The 15,709-nt window shown below is 38.1% G+C and overlaps 1 protein-coding gene across 11 annotated transcripts in view; it reads right to left on the bottom strand.

Annotated features, from left to right (window-relative positions):
- Nucleotides 1-15,709, bottom strand: part of SYT16 (synaptotagmin 16) — a 251,577-nt gene that overhangs the window by 105,703 nt on the left and 130,165 nt on the right. For 3 of the 11 annotated variants that reach the window (XM_067028371.1, XM_059056022.2, XM_067028372.1), the window contains one exon: nucleotides 12,073-12,736. The exons of the other annotated variants lie outside the window; for them this stretch is intronic. In XM_067028371.1, coding sequence (XP_066884472.1) covers nucleotides 12,073-12,592 — 520 coding nt within the window. In that variant the 5' untranslated portion in view covers nucleotides 12,593-12,736. The remainder of the gene's footprint in view (nucleotides 1-12,072; nucleotides 12,737-15,709) is intronic. 11 annotated transcript variants of the gene reach the window in all.

Consider the following 15,709-nt stretch of genomic DNA (forward strand, 5'->3'; position numbering starts at 1 on the left):
TAAAGCTCCTCCTTTATAAAGTCATGAGTGATTTGGGCTAACGGGGCTGTCTCATTCTCAGTCTCTGCTGCATTCCCAACTCCTACTGCCACCAAAGAACCAGGGCATTAAAAACATTTTTGCATCTTCTGGAACATGTTAAACAAATGGTATAAGCATTTCAATAATCTGAAGGAGAGGTCCATGGCTTATGCTTGTGTAGATTTGTCCATTCCCCCCAATGCTTTGTACATGGTAGGCATTCAATAAATATTTGGTTAACTGAGGAAGGACATCATACAAGACATCTCTTTACAGAGGAATGTTTCTCCCCATACTACCTATACATACATGCCACCCTTTATCATTTTTCTATTCCTCTTATTTTCACAGTGAAATGGAGAGAAGTGAGAGGGATTTAAAGTCATAATGCTATTAAGGACTAATTTGAAGAATTTCACTTCCAAAGAAGACAGAACAGATATACTTTTCCCTATTCTTCCCCCCAAGTACAACTCAAAACTTGAGACATTGTATATAAAACAAAGATGAGAAGACTGAAAGATGCAGAGAAGAAGGCAGACCAGCTGCCTTGAGGCTCAAGGAACAACATGGAGGTGAGTTTTCTGCGTTCTTTTGCCTCGTATATCTCAGACTTGATGCTGAGGAAGCTGGCAACCCAGAAACGCCAATGAGCACAGACCAAAAAACTCAAGAGACGCCTGTGCTCTCTGTGCAAAGGGCCAGGAAATGGGCAGACTACCCAAACAGAAAAGTTTTAGACAATAAGTGTCTAAATCCAGCCAAATAGCACAGAAAAAACTGTGTCCCCCACCCTCACTTATGCCAGCAAAGGCCAGAGAGACAGCCTAGACTTCCATCCTCACCAAGCTTTAATGAGGGACCCCAATATCCCCACTAGGGGATGCCAGAGAAGGCTGAGAAGGAATCCAGAACTTTCATCCTTGATGGCCAGTAATGAGCATCCTGTACCCCTGCAGTATCAGTGAAGGGCACATGGGGAGCCTGCACCCAACCTGAAGTAATGAGGCACCCCTGCCCCACTCTACTTGGGTGGTGTCAGAGGAAGTCTAGTGGAGACTCAGGATTTTCACCATCAGTGCGGCTACCTTCACCTCCATGTCAATGGAGACCACATGGAGAGATGGACCTGCCATCCAACCCAGCATTAGTGAGAAGCACTCCTTCAAGGGTTAAGGAGGCCAAGAGGGAAACCTGGACTTCTGCCTCCACCTAGTAATAATAAGGTGGTACCCCACTGCCCCTCCAGAGCCCTGTCAAAGACTCTCTTTAGTTGAGAGGCCTTTTAGGGGGAGTAATATCAAAATAAGGACAACTATTTCTCTTTATGTGTTCATATCAGCTTACACACTGTTTCTTCTTACCAGCTACTACAATAGCTCCCTAACATATATCCTTTCCTCCAGCGTAGGCTGCAAACTGATGCCACAGTTATCCTTCTAAAATGGAGTTCTGTTGGTATCACACTTGATTAAGAGCTCTTTGAGATTTCCAGCTACTTACAAGACAAAACCTAATCCTTAACACAAAAAACAAAGACCTTCCCAATTGCAGCCTATGCTACTAGCCCCATCCCTGAAAATGTCAGTCTTGTCCACGTGTCTGTGTTCATGCCATTCCTTCAAATGGAATGCCTTTCTCTCTGTACTCACCTCTTAAATTATAATTCATTCTTAGGGTTTGTAGTCCTATATCATCTGCTCTGTGGAACCTTCTCTGATCACCAATGGCAAAACGACCTCAAAAGTTACCAAGTAGATAACTGTTCTAATTTTCCATAAACTTTTAAAAATGGGACTACTTACATGTAACTATCTCTTAGGCATTAGAAAGCTCCTTAAGACCAATATTTTATTTGTACATTTATCTCCAAGCTCAAAACATGTCACCCAAATTAATGAGAATGTCCAACTTAAGTTTAGAATTTAGTGTTAAGTGTGCAAAGCTCTATGTTCTAGTTTCCACTTAGGATGTAGAAAAATTGGAAATAACGTTCTCGCGCTTTAAATAAAAATTAAATCTGCATAATATGTCAAATTACACATTTTAAAACTCATCAGAGAGCTGAGATCATAAAGCAACCAACTAATCCAAAAGTTACAAAAAGAAAACTTCTTTCCATGGGAGACAGGACAGAAGCATTTGCTTGCCAGGGGCAGATGCTGGATTCATATAAGCTGGCAAGAAAAATTAAGCTAATATTTTCAAAGAACTTCTAAAGACCAAGTGTGTACTAGCACAAGAGTAGAGAACCCATGGGAGCCACAAACCCCAGGGAAATTGAAACCCACTTAGAAGCCTGGCCCCACAGAACTCACCTGATACTCACAAGAAAGAGCAGAGTGGGGCAGGGCAGGAGTGGAGAAAGGTTCTCTCATGGTACAATCCTGGAGTAGGGGGAAGAACAGCTGCTATAGACAAAATCAGAAGTCTCACCAGGATTCCTCTCTTATCTTTCCACTATGGAATAAAAGCCACAAGCCACTTGGGAAAGGGCAGCAAATCCCATCACCCTCAGACCATAGGTAGAGACACATTAAGGTGAGTGAATAGAACAAAAACTACCACCGCTGGGGAAGGGGTAGAAAGAAGTTCTGGAGTCATACCAGTGGACATCCCCTAACTCTGAGGGAGGGGCAGGATTACCAAGAAGGCCCTAACCCAAGACACAGGAACATATAACCTGCCTAAGAGAGAGGCCGCTCCAGAACAGCAGAAAACAGAAACTTCCAACACAACAACACCATATGAGTAAACACCAAGTAATGAATAACATCAGGCTCCTTCTAGGAAAGGGTCTACAGCCTGAAAACAGAGACCCTCTCTGTTTACAGGCAACGAGAAGAGACTTGAAGCTGAAGATGGAGCAGATTTTGACAAAGCTCTGTAGCAAACAAGCCCCTACCCTAAACACAATGTAATAATAGAGGGTTTTTTTTTTTTTACGGTATGCGGGCCTCTCCCGTTGCGAGGCGCAGGCTCCGTACACGCAGCCTCAGCGGCCATGGCTCACGGGCCCAGCCGCTCCGCGGCACGTGGGATCTTCCTAGACCGGGGCACGAACCCGTGTCCCCTGCATTGGCAGGCGGATTCTCAACCACTGGGCCACCAGGGAAGCCCAATAGAGGGTTTTTGAAGGCTATACTACAAGGAGATAACAATAACAACAACAAAACCGAAACCCAGCTCATATTCTGACTAAATTGACTCAACCCCTTCACACTAAAGGCCCAGCTCTAGAAAAGGCTCACCTACTTCCAAGCAGACATACTATTTACTTCCCCTACATGTGATGTTCAATTTTCAGTCTAAAATACAAGAAAAGCAAAAAAGCAGAAAGGAAAAATATACTGTCAAGACACAAAGCAATCAAGAAAGCCAAACTCAGATATGACTCCAGTGTTAGAACTAGAACATAAGGAATTTAAAAGTACTATGATTAATATGCTAAAAACATATTAATAGTGGAAAAGGGAGAAACATGCATGAATTGATGAACAATTTCAGCAGAGAAACTGAAATAACTTTTTAACCAAATCAAAATGCTAGAAATGAAAAACAAGGTAACAGAGATGAAGAATACTTTTGATGGACTAATCACCAGACTTCACACAACCAAAGAAAATATTAGTCAACTTGAAGACTATGTCATTAGATACTATTACCTAAACTGAAATACAAAGAGAAAAAACAAGAACGAAGGAAAGAAAAAGAACATTCAAGAGCTGTGGGATGATATCAAATGGGCTAGTATTTGTATAATTGGAATACCAGAAGAAGGAGCAAGGGAGAATTGATTAGAAGAAATATTTGAAGAGATGATGGCAAAGAATTTTCCAAAAGTGATGAAACTCACTAAATCACAGACACAAGAAGGACAGAGAACACCAATAAAAAGAATACCAGAACACACACATACACTTAAGCAGTACAAATATAAACATACACACACACACACACCAAGATATATGCTGCTGAAAACCAAAGATTAAGACAAAATCTTTAAGGCATCCAGTGGGAAAAAAAAACACATTATATGCAGAGGAACAAAAGTAAGAAAGACAACATGCTTCTCATAGGAAAACTAAACAAACCACAAGACAGTGAAACGGAAACCTTAAAGTGCTAAAAGAAAAATAACTGTCAACTCAGAATTCTATACATATCTAAAATATATTTCAAAACTAAATAAAAAATATTTTTCAGACAAACAATAACTAAGATAATTCATTAGCTGCATATATGCACAAGAAAAGTTAGAGTGCTTCAAATGACATAAATGATGTAAATATAGAATTTTTTTTTCTTATTTTAATCACTCTAGGAGATAACCAACCAACTAAAGCAAATATCAAATATCAGCGTACTGAGTATTTATTGAATATGTAAAAGTAAAATATGTAACAACAAAAATATAAAGGATGGGAAGGAAGAATTGGGAGTATACTGCTGTAACATCATCTAACTATACCTGAAGCAGTACAATATTCTTTCAAGATAGACTGCGATTAACTAAAGATACATGTTGTAAAATCTTAGGATGATCATTAAACTTTAAGAGATAAAAATAATGAGCCCATAGTGGAAATGAAATGGAATCACAAAAATATTCAATCCAAAATAATGCAGAAAAAAATAGGATAAAAGAAACAAAGAATAGATGAAACAAATAGGAAAAAATCTAACAAAATGACAGATTTTAATTCATTATCAATATTTACATTAAATACAGTTTAAACATACCAATTAAAAGTAAAAGATTGTCAATCTGGATAAAAAAGCAGGACCCAATTATATACCACGTACAAGAATCCCACTATAAAGATAAAGATAGATTTAAAGTTAAAAGAGGAGAAAAGAACATGTCATGCCAACACTAATCAAAAGAAAGCTGAAGTAGCCAGATTAATATCAAAGTAGACTTTAGGTCAAGAAATACTACCAGGGATACAAAAAGGTACATTATATAATGACCAAGAGGTCAATTCATCAAGAAGACATATATTTCTAAAATGTGTATGTATTTAACAACAGAGCCTCAAACCACATGAAGCAAAAACTGAAAGAACAGAAAAGAGAAAAATAGCCAAATCCACAAGTAGAGTAACCAACAGAATAAAATAAGTAGACAAAATCAGTATAAAAATAAGTATACAGAAAATCTGAAAAACAGCCTCAAACAACTTGAAGTAATTTATAGAACACTGTATCCAATAACAGCAAAATACACAGTCTTTTTAAGTACACATGAAACATTCAACAAGTTAGAACATGTTCAGGATCATAAAACAAACTTTAATATTTTTAAACTAAAGTAATACAAAGTACGTCCTCAGACCACAACTGAATTAAACCAGAAATTGGTAACAGAAAGTTATCTAGACTATTCCCAACATCTGGAACCTAACCTACACACTTTTTTTTTTTTTTTTTTTTTTTTTTTTTTTTTTTTTGCGGTATGCGGGCCTCTCACTGCTGTGGCCCCTCCCGCCGCGGAGCACAGGCTCCGGACGCGCAGGCCCAGCGGCCACGGCCCACGGGCCTAGCCGCTCCGCGGCACGCGGGATCCTCCCGGACCAGGGCACGAACCCATGTCTCCCGCATCGGCAGGCGGACTCCCAACCACTGCGCCACCAGGGAAGCCCTACACACTTTTAAATAAACAATGCATCAAAAAGGAAGTCAAAGGGAAATTAGGAAATATTTTAATATAATGAAAATAAAAACAACATATTAATATTTTGGGATGTAGACAAAGCAGCGCTTAGAAAAATGCATCCATTAAATGATTATATTAGAGAAAAGAACAAATTATGCCCAAAGCAAGCAGAAGGAAGAAAATAATAAATAACAGAATTCAATAAAATTAGGAACAGAAAAACAATAGGGAAAAATCAATGAAACCAAATACTAGTTCTTCGAAAAACATATAGACATACAGATAGTCCTCTACTCAGACAGACCCCACACCCCTGCAAAAATTGAAGATAAAAATTACCAATATCAGGAAACAATGGAGACTACAATATATCCTACAAACACTAAAAGGATAACAAGAAAATACTATGTCCAAAAATTTAACAACATAGATGAAATGAAAAAAAAAATCCTTGAGAAACACAATCTGCCAAAAGTCACTCAAGAAAGACAGACATCTTGAATAATCCTATACACACTAAAGAAACTGAATTTTTATTTCAAAATCTTCCAACAACAACAACAAAATTCCAAACTCAGCTGACTTCAATGGAAAATTCTAGCAAACATTTAAGAAATAAATACTGATTTAACACAAATTTGTCCAGACTGTAAAAAAGGAGAAACATTTTACAACTCATGTTATGAGTCTGGCATTACCCAGATACCAAAACTAGACAAAGATATTGTGAGAAAAGAAAACTATAGACTAATATCCCTAATGTAAATTGATAAAAATTCCTCAACAAAATATTAGCAAATCAAGTCCAGCAACATATGAAAAGAATAGTACATCACGACCAAGCAGATTTTACCCAGGTATGCAAGACAGGTTCAACACTCAAAAATTAATCAGTATAATTCATTTCAACAGATTAAAGAAAAAATCATATGATCAACTCAACAGATGCAAAACTGCACTTGACAGAATTCAACATCCTTTTTGATTAAAAACCCTCAACAAATTGGAACAGAAAGAAACTTCTTCTATATAATAAAGAGCATCTACAGAAAGCTACATCTAACTACTAAGTAATAGTGAAAGACAAAGATTTTCCACTAAGCCCAGGATCAAGGCAAATATACCTAATTTCACCATTCTTATTTAACATGATAATATAGTGTAATCAGTCAAGAAAAAGAAATAATAGACATGGGTATTGAAACGGAACAAATAAAACTGTCATTTGTGTGATTATATTATTATCTACGTAGAAAATCCCAAAATAGCTATAAAAATGCAATTAGAGGTGGGGCTTCCCTGGTGGTGCAGTGGTTGAGAGTCCGCCTGCCAATGCAGGGGACACGGGTTCAAGACCTAGTCCGGGAAGATCCCACATGCTGTGGAGCAACTAAGCCTGCGCGCCACAACTACTGAGACTGCGCTCTAGAGCCCGCGAGCCACAACTACTGAAGCCCACACCCTGAAACTGGAGAGGCCACCGCAGTGAGAGGCCCGTGCACCACAACAAAGAGTAGCGCCCACTCACTGCAACTAGAGAAAGCCCGCGCACAACAACGAAGACCGAACGCAGCCAAAAACAAATAAATACATAAATAAAATTTTTTAAAAAGCAATTAGAACTCATCACTGAGTTTACGGAGGTTGCAAAATACAAGATTATATACAAACATCAATGGCATTTCTATATACTAGCAAGTAGCAATTGGAGATTTAAAGTTATAGATATACTATTTACAATTATATCCAAGAAAAGGTAAATACCTAGGTATAAATCTAACAAAATATGTATGAGACCTGTATGCTGGAAACTACAAAACAGGTGAAAAAAAATTAAGAACTAAATAAATGAAGTGGTATACCATGTTCGTAGATTTAAAGACACACTATTCTTTTTTTAACATCTTTATTGGAGTATAATTGCTTTACAATGGTGTGTTAGTCTCTGCTTTATAACAAAGTGAATCAGTTATACATAAACATATGTCCCCATATCTCTTCCCTCTTGCAGAAAGACACACTATTATTAGCATGTCATTCTCTCCAAACTGATCTATGGATTCAACAAAATTCCAATGAAATTCTCAACAAATTTTTTTGTAAAAATCAATAAGCCAATCTAAAAACTACATGGAAACAACTAGAATGGTCAAAACAATTTTTAAAATATAAAATTGAGGGCTCACCTGATTTCAAGACCATAATGCTATAGTAATCAAGACAGTGTGTTATTAGAGAAATACAAATGCAGATTAATGGGAAAATATAGAGTCCAGAAATAGACCCACACTTATATAGATAATAGATTTCTGACAAAGATATCAAAGCAAACAATGGAGAAAGAATAGTCATTTCAACAAATGGTATAGGAATTATTAGTCACCTACATGGTGGGGGAGGGTTTAATCCACACCTTGCATCATATAAAAAATACCTCAAAATAGATCATAGCTCTAAATGCAAGAATCCATAACTTTAAAATTTCTAGAATAAAACAGGAAAAAAATCTTTCTGGCCCTGGGTTATAGAAAGATTTCTTAGATATGATACCAAAAGCACAATTCATAAAAGAAATACTTGATAAGGTGGATTTCTTTTAATTAAGAATCTCTGTTCTTTGAGGGACATTGTTAAGAGAATGAAAATTCAAGTCACAAAACTGGGAGAATAGGGCTTCCCTGGTGGTGCAGTGGTTGATAGTCCGCCTGCCGATGCGGGGGACACAGGTTCGTGTCCCGGTCCGGGAAGATCCCACATGCCGTGGAGCGGCTGGGCCCGTGAGCCATGGCCGCTGAGCCTGCGCGTCCGGAGCCTGTGCTCCGCAATGGGAGAGACCACAACAGTGAGAGGCCCACATACCGCAAAACAAACAAACAAACAAACAAAAAACAAACAAAAAACTGGGAGAATATATTTTTAAAGTACATTCCTCATATTCAGAATATAAACATAGTTCCCAAATCTCAAAAATAAGGAAACAAACAATTCAATGAAAGTGGGCAAAAGATTTGAAGACCCTACAAAGAAGTCATACAGATTACAACTACATGAAAATATGCTCAGTGTCACTAGTTATTAGGGACATGCTAATTAAAGCCAAATGGGATGTTAAAACCTATGAAGGGTCTACAATTTTATCCTACTTGCTTCTAATAAGTTTGCCTGCTACTGTGTTATAGATGTTGGTAAAGATGCAAGACTTCTGGGTTAGAGACAAAGGACAATTTATTACTCACAGTACCTCTAAGTACCATGGGGGTAATGCAGAGGCAGGCCCAGATAGATTCCGTGCATGCAATGGGTTTATGTTGCCAGGGAACACCAAGCTTGGAAAACCTCTATCATTTGCAAGCAAATTTGCCTAAGCTTTGCCCTGAAGAGAGACATTAACTTTATTAGATTGGACAGCAAACAAATACCCCCTGTGCTCTGAAGGGACACACTATCTTCCAAGGCTGTCATACAAACACCCTTGAAAAGATAATCCAAAACAAAAGGCTGTTTGTGGCTTTGCCCTGCTCATAGGACATGCAAGACACCAATGGAGAATTATATCCCAACATGAGTTATCACCACACACCTATGAGAATGGCTAAAAAATAATAATAATAATAATACCACAAAGTGTTGGTGAGGATATGAGTGACTGGAAATCTCATACATAACTTTTGAGAATGCAAAATTATACTCTGGAAAACAGTGGATTTTTTTTTATAAAGTTAAACATATACTTTCCATATGACCCAGCAATCCCACTCATAGGTATTCACCTAATTGAAAACATATTCACACGAAAACCTGTTTTGCAAATGTTAATAGTAGCTTTATTCATATTGCTAAAAACTGGAAACAACCCAAATATCCCTCAACTGCTGAATGGATCAACAAACTGGGGCCTTCCTGGTGGCGCAGTGGTTGCGAGTCCGCCTGCCGATGCAGGGGACACGGGTTCGTGCCCCGGTCCGGGAAGATCCCACATGCCGCGGAGTGGCTGGGCCCGTGAGCCATGGCCGCTGGGCCTGCGCGTCCAGAGCCTGTGCTCCGCAACGGGAGAGGCCACAACAGTGAGAGGCCCGCGTACCGCAAATAAAAAAAAAAAAAAAAAAAAGCAAACCAGTGGAACATAACACAGATAAATCTCAAGGGTGTTATAATAAGTGTATTATGAAAATAGCCAGCCTCAAAAGGCTATAAACTGCATGATTCCATTTATATGACATGCTGGAAAAGGCGAACAAGAGAAAGAGAAAACCTATCAGCAATTTCCAGGAGCTGGAGGTAGGGAAAAGGACTGGCCTCAGAGGGACTTGAGTGATAGAACTATTTCATACCTGGATGGTGGTGGTGGTTAGAAGACCATGTGTGTCTGTCAAAACTCACAGAACTGTGCACTACAGAAGGATGAATTTTACTATATGTAAATTATAACTTTTAAAAGGATGGGGGTGGGAGAGTTATATGTGTAAACTCTAGAATCAGACTACCTGAGCTCTGCCTCTTTCTAAATGTCAGTCTTGGGTAGAGTCCCAAATTCTAACCATCAATTTTCTCAACTGTGAAGTGAGAATAATAATAGTATTTACCTCATAGAGCTGTTAGCTTTCCTTGTTGTTCCATCAGTAATTATTATTTGATGTCCTATTATATACCTAACATTGTGTTTGATAGTAAGGATACAGAAATGAATCTGTGACACGGCTGCTGGCTTCCAGGAGGCTACAATCTAGTGAATCAACATTTCCCGAATGAACAAATGAACACAATTGTTTAACTGCCATTAGATCATTACAACGATTACAAAAATTAACAGAAGCCAGTGTTAAGCATCTATTGAGCCAAATTCATGTTAATAATTTTAAATATAGTTCAACTTTAGCATGAATTTTCTAAAATAGGAATAGAAATTTCAAGTCAAATCTAAGAAATCCTAATAATAGCCCAGACATTTCTAGGATTATCTCTATAAATAATTTTAAAAGGCTTGCAATTGCATTTATTTATAGTTTATCAGATTCAGAAAGAATATTAGACTACCTTGGTTCACCAATTCATTCTAGCATTTAATACTTTAATTTGAGTAAGAGTATCAAGAAAGCATTATACATATATGTGGAATCTAGACAAATGGTACAGATAAACCGGTTTGCAAGGCAGAAATAGAGACACAGATGTAGAGAGTGGACATGTGGACACCAAGGAGGGAAGGGGGAGGGGGATGAATTGGGAGATTGGGATTGACATATAAACAATAGCATATATAAAATGGATAACGAATGAGGACCTGCTGTATAGCACAGGGAACTCCACTTCACTGTACATTAGAAACTAACACAACTTTGTAAAACAACTATACTCCAATAAAAAAATACTTTTTTAAAGAAAGCATTATAAAAAGAATATGAAATTATATTTCTTCATTTACTAAGACTGTATATACCTGGATAAAACATTCCTCTAAAAAGATAAAGCTAAGAGGAATCACTGAAAATGGATGAAGACACTAAGAAAGTATTCCGGAAAAGTCTGCTGCCTCCAACAAGAGAATTAATGAGTTCACCTTTTACATTAAAAGATCTGAAAACCTGCATGAGCTATGTGTGCATTACAAACACACATCCTATGTACACACCCAACACCTTTCTCTGCCTATCATGTATCTCTCTGTCTCTCAATAAAATGGAATGTCCTTACTTCAGGCTTAGAGTAACAGAGGCGTGAGAAATTTATGCCAGAACATACTACAGCTACTTTTATAGAGTTAATTACATTTTCACCATATTCATTATGCATTTATTGAAGGCCCATTATATGCTCAGTTCTGACAGGATGAAGCTCTATAGGCAGTTTGTTTTAAATGTGTCCTTTCCATTCAAGGCTAGAAGAAAAGCGAGCTATTCTTATTCCAAAGATTTCCTATCTACTGTCATCTCACATCACGTCTCAGTACAACACTGTGAGAAGTGTTCTTGGAGTGTTATCAACTAAAAATTTTGCAACAAGTATGGCTTTTTGCACAGGATTTCACACTGAATAATATAGTAACATCTAGAGATTCCTAACCTAGTTTAAAAAAAAGAGAATATTTTAAAAGATGTTTTAAACAGTATGACATATGCACGAGGGGCTTCTCAAACTGAACCCACAGACTCATTTTCACCATTTCACTTGCTCAGAACTATTGTTTTGGAATATGGAGCCCACCCATGTGGATCTTCCAAAGTTTTATATATTGAAAATATTCCTAAGGATTACAACTCTCATTAAGAAGCCAGTATGTGGAAAGGTATAAGAGACAAAAATAAAATTCAAATGATAACTAAAACAAATAAAAATAAAATGAGTAGAAATGTCCTTTGGACAAACCCATAGAAAAAGATTACTGGCTAGCTTACCTTGCATTTTTCCATTAACGTTTTCTAAAATCCCAGAGAGGTGTCTGTCAAAGCCCTGTTGAAGGCCACTCCTTTGCTTTGCAAGGTGATGTTCTTCCTCGGCAATAGAAGAAAGCACATATGGAGGCTTTTGGTCATCAAGGGTCTGATTGGGCCACTGGGTCACTATGGAACAGGAGTCCTTTGCATGCTGGCTAAGTCTGGGGCTTGAACTTTGGGCAGAGTCCTGCAAATCACTATTACAACAGGAGAAATGATCCACTTCAAGAAACAAGGAATTTATGTCCTCTTGACTCCAACTGCTTTGTTCTTCATCTTCAATGTAAGTTTCCTGAATCTGAATATCATCTAAGTCCTGGTCTAGCTTGTCACTCAATTTAGAGTCCTGTTTGTTGAAGTTAACCAGCAAAGCAGATAATGTATCTCCTGCTTGCTGGAGAGCTTCATAAACCTGAGATATCCAGGAAGAGAGAGGCTGGAAGAGGTTCTGAGCATCCTGAGATGCCATTGTCAACAGCATGGCCAACTATCTGATGTCTACAAGTCCACTTGTTCCGTTCCTTCAATACTCTGGACTTAATGTGAACTACAGAACAAGCATGATGAGAAATTAAATTGGAGGTCTCTCAATGGCTGTGAATATTTCACTCTCAAAACTTCTCAGCTGAAACAGAGGAAAAAAATACTTATATTTGGGGACAAAAAGGGGTCATCATCATTGAAATCCTTACGGCAGCTAAATAAAAATGACTATAAAAGTCTAAAGGTATCAGTCAATTATTTCAATGCCTGTTCACCTCTGCAGACATGTGCAAAACTTCCATTAGCACTAATGGGCTCTATTCCTGTGGACTGAGAGAAGTCTATCCCCATAGACCGTACTTAACAGTGTGAAAAGGATAAATGAATCTTCATTAAGAGACAGTCAGACATGACACTTCAAAATACAAGAAAGGCTGGATTCTTCATCTATGAATCTGCAGATCACAGAGAGCAAGCTAATAAGCATCTCTGCTTCATGACACGAAGATTTATCCTTTCAAAGGAAATGTGTGCCTGGAATTAAAAAGCTTTTAACAAATCTTAGAGCAGGATTTTATATTTTTATGCAGTTTCTAGAAATTATACCTATTCTTGGGAAACAACCAACCTCTGAAAGATTGAGGGTGGCAAGTGGATTACACAGCTTATTGGAGACATGTCCAGAACATGTTGTTGCTTTGGTCTGTGTTCCAACTGCCCAAAGACAGCCCTCTACAACCTGCGAGACTCCTGGGAGACACTCCTTCCCACAAGATTCATAACCTGAAGGAGGCAGCTACAGGACGTCGACAGAGCAACAGGGCACAATGAACACTCTAGAGCTAAAGATCTATACTTTCACAGATATGCATGTATACACACAGATATACAAACATGTACACATATACCTGTGTATACATAATCATATGTTATGTGCATTATGTGTGTACATACTTATCTTCTTGCCTTTACACTGCTCATCAATAGCTCAGGATGAATGTTATACATGACAGCAGAGCCTAGATTCCTGCTTGCACTTAATCACCCCATCTCTTTCATAGTAATAGCTGCCTTCTGACCAAATCTATCAGCAATCCTGTAAATTTCAGCCATCTTGACCTCAGGCTACTACATGTGACATGAGTGCCTACATCCTCCTAAAAACTTCTCTTTAGATTCTGTGCTAGCCATACACTGATTCATTCAATAAACAAATATCGATAAAGTGCCTATTAAGTGCTGGGCACAATGCCAGGTATAAGGTAACCCTGAGGTTTCTATCCCCATGGAGCCCACATTCCAGTTAAAGGGAAACTGAGCTCTCTGCACTTTCCTGATGCTGAATAATTCATGTGTCTGTCTTTCAGGCTCTTCCTTGACTAAACACCAACTACATACATGCAATCACTCATTGTCCTACAGTTTCTCCTCCTCCCCCTTTATACTCATCAGCTGGGAGTGTTGACCCATCCATAAGTCTCAATTAACACTTTTTTAAAACTCTAAAATATATATCGCCAGCCCTTAACTCAATTCCTCTTTCCAGAATTGTGTCTGGTTATCTAAGCCAGTGGTTCTCAAACTCTGCTGTGTCAGAATCACCTGGTGAGCTACTAAAAAACACAGAGGCCCAGGCTAGTTGAAGGAAAAGGCTCTGGACCTTTGCATTTTTGTCAGGTTCCCCAGGTGATTCTGACAACCACCAAGGTTTGAGAAATGCTGATCTAAGGAAATAGCTACACTGGGACAACTCACCAAAATCTCAACTTCAGCTCATCAAAACCTAGCACATCACTTTTGCTACAACAAATGTTCAACACTCTAGACTCACATTTTACTGGTTGTGCATTTCTCCCTTCAACCCTCCCCCTTTCCATTCCTTCCATCCCAAGTTCTGCTACTTTGAGGTCTATGAAGACTCACTTCCATTACGTTTTGTATAGTTATCACCTTTCCCCAACACTCGAATTTCCTCAGAAATTACATACCTAATTGGTTTCAGTCTCTAATCTTCCCCCGCCTCAATCCATCCTCTAGGTTTGCTCACCAAACCTGATATTGCATCGGGTTTATTGCCTGTCTCCTCCCCTAGAATGGAAATTCCATGAAGGCAGGGATTGTCTGTTTTGTTCTCTAGTTTATTTCCAGTGCCTGCAAGTATGCGGAGCACATAGTACATTCTCAATAAATGAATTAACAAATCCTATTTAAAATTGTGCAAAAACAGTGTCTAGCATATAGTATGTACTCAAATGTGTTAAACTGATTAATAAAACCTACTCAGAACTGTTGAAAACATCTTAATGTTACCATACAAATCCCCTGCTTGGTTACACTGAAGAGTTCTTTCAGCATTTGTTCCACCCCATTTCACCACCCACAGGGTTTTTTTGTTTGTTTGCTTTTCCTCCACAAATATTTGGCTTAAATTAATATGCTTTGGGGCATCCCAGACCTAGAAAGTTCCTTGAAAAAACACTGTATCACTGTGCCTTAGGTACAAGAAACTTTTTAAGATAGAAATGACATATTTTCCTTAATAATCCAATAATCTTTTTTATTGTTCTCTTATACAGAGACAACTTTTTTTCATATACAACCCAAAATCTTTGAATTTACGCCAGCATTTTCTTATCCAATCTTGGAGCTAGTAACAACCCATGCTTTCGGTCTTATGTCTCCATGTCTTCTGAAATCTCTGTCCATCAAATCCTCATGGCAATATTTTTAAAAATAAATCTTGTATAACTCCCCTAGTTTAAAAACAAACAAACCACACACACACACACACACACAAAAAAAAAAACCCTACTGTGGCTTACTATTTCTTCTACTGCAAAATTTGAGCAATAGCAAACGTTAATTCATATTTGTTCACACAGAATTTTATTTAATTAATTTGAATGCCTCCAATTCACTACAGTCCTCACCTCTTCCTGCTGTTTATACCCACTTGCTTCACTCATTTCTGTGTAGCCTGACTGACCCCTGGAGGCATTTAGTTTTCAAGTTCTACCCTGTAGGATAAAGTTTACATTCTTTACCATGGCAAACAAGAGGAAAGATGCTCAAAAAAATTAACAATCAGCATTGTCTTACTGCTAGAGGCGGGGGG

The sequence above is a fragment of the Kogia breviceps genome, chromosome 3, assembly GCF_026419965.1.
Source record: "Kogia breviceps isolate mKogBre1 chromosome 3, mKogBre1 haplotype 1, whole genome shotgun sequence".
Taxonomy (NCBI): Eukaryota; Metazoa; Chordata; class Mammalia; order Artiodactyla; family Physeteridae; genus Kogia; species Kogia breviceps.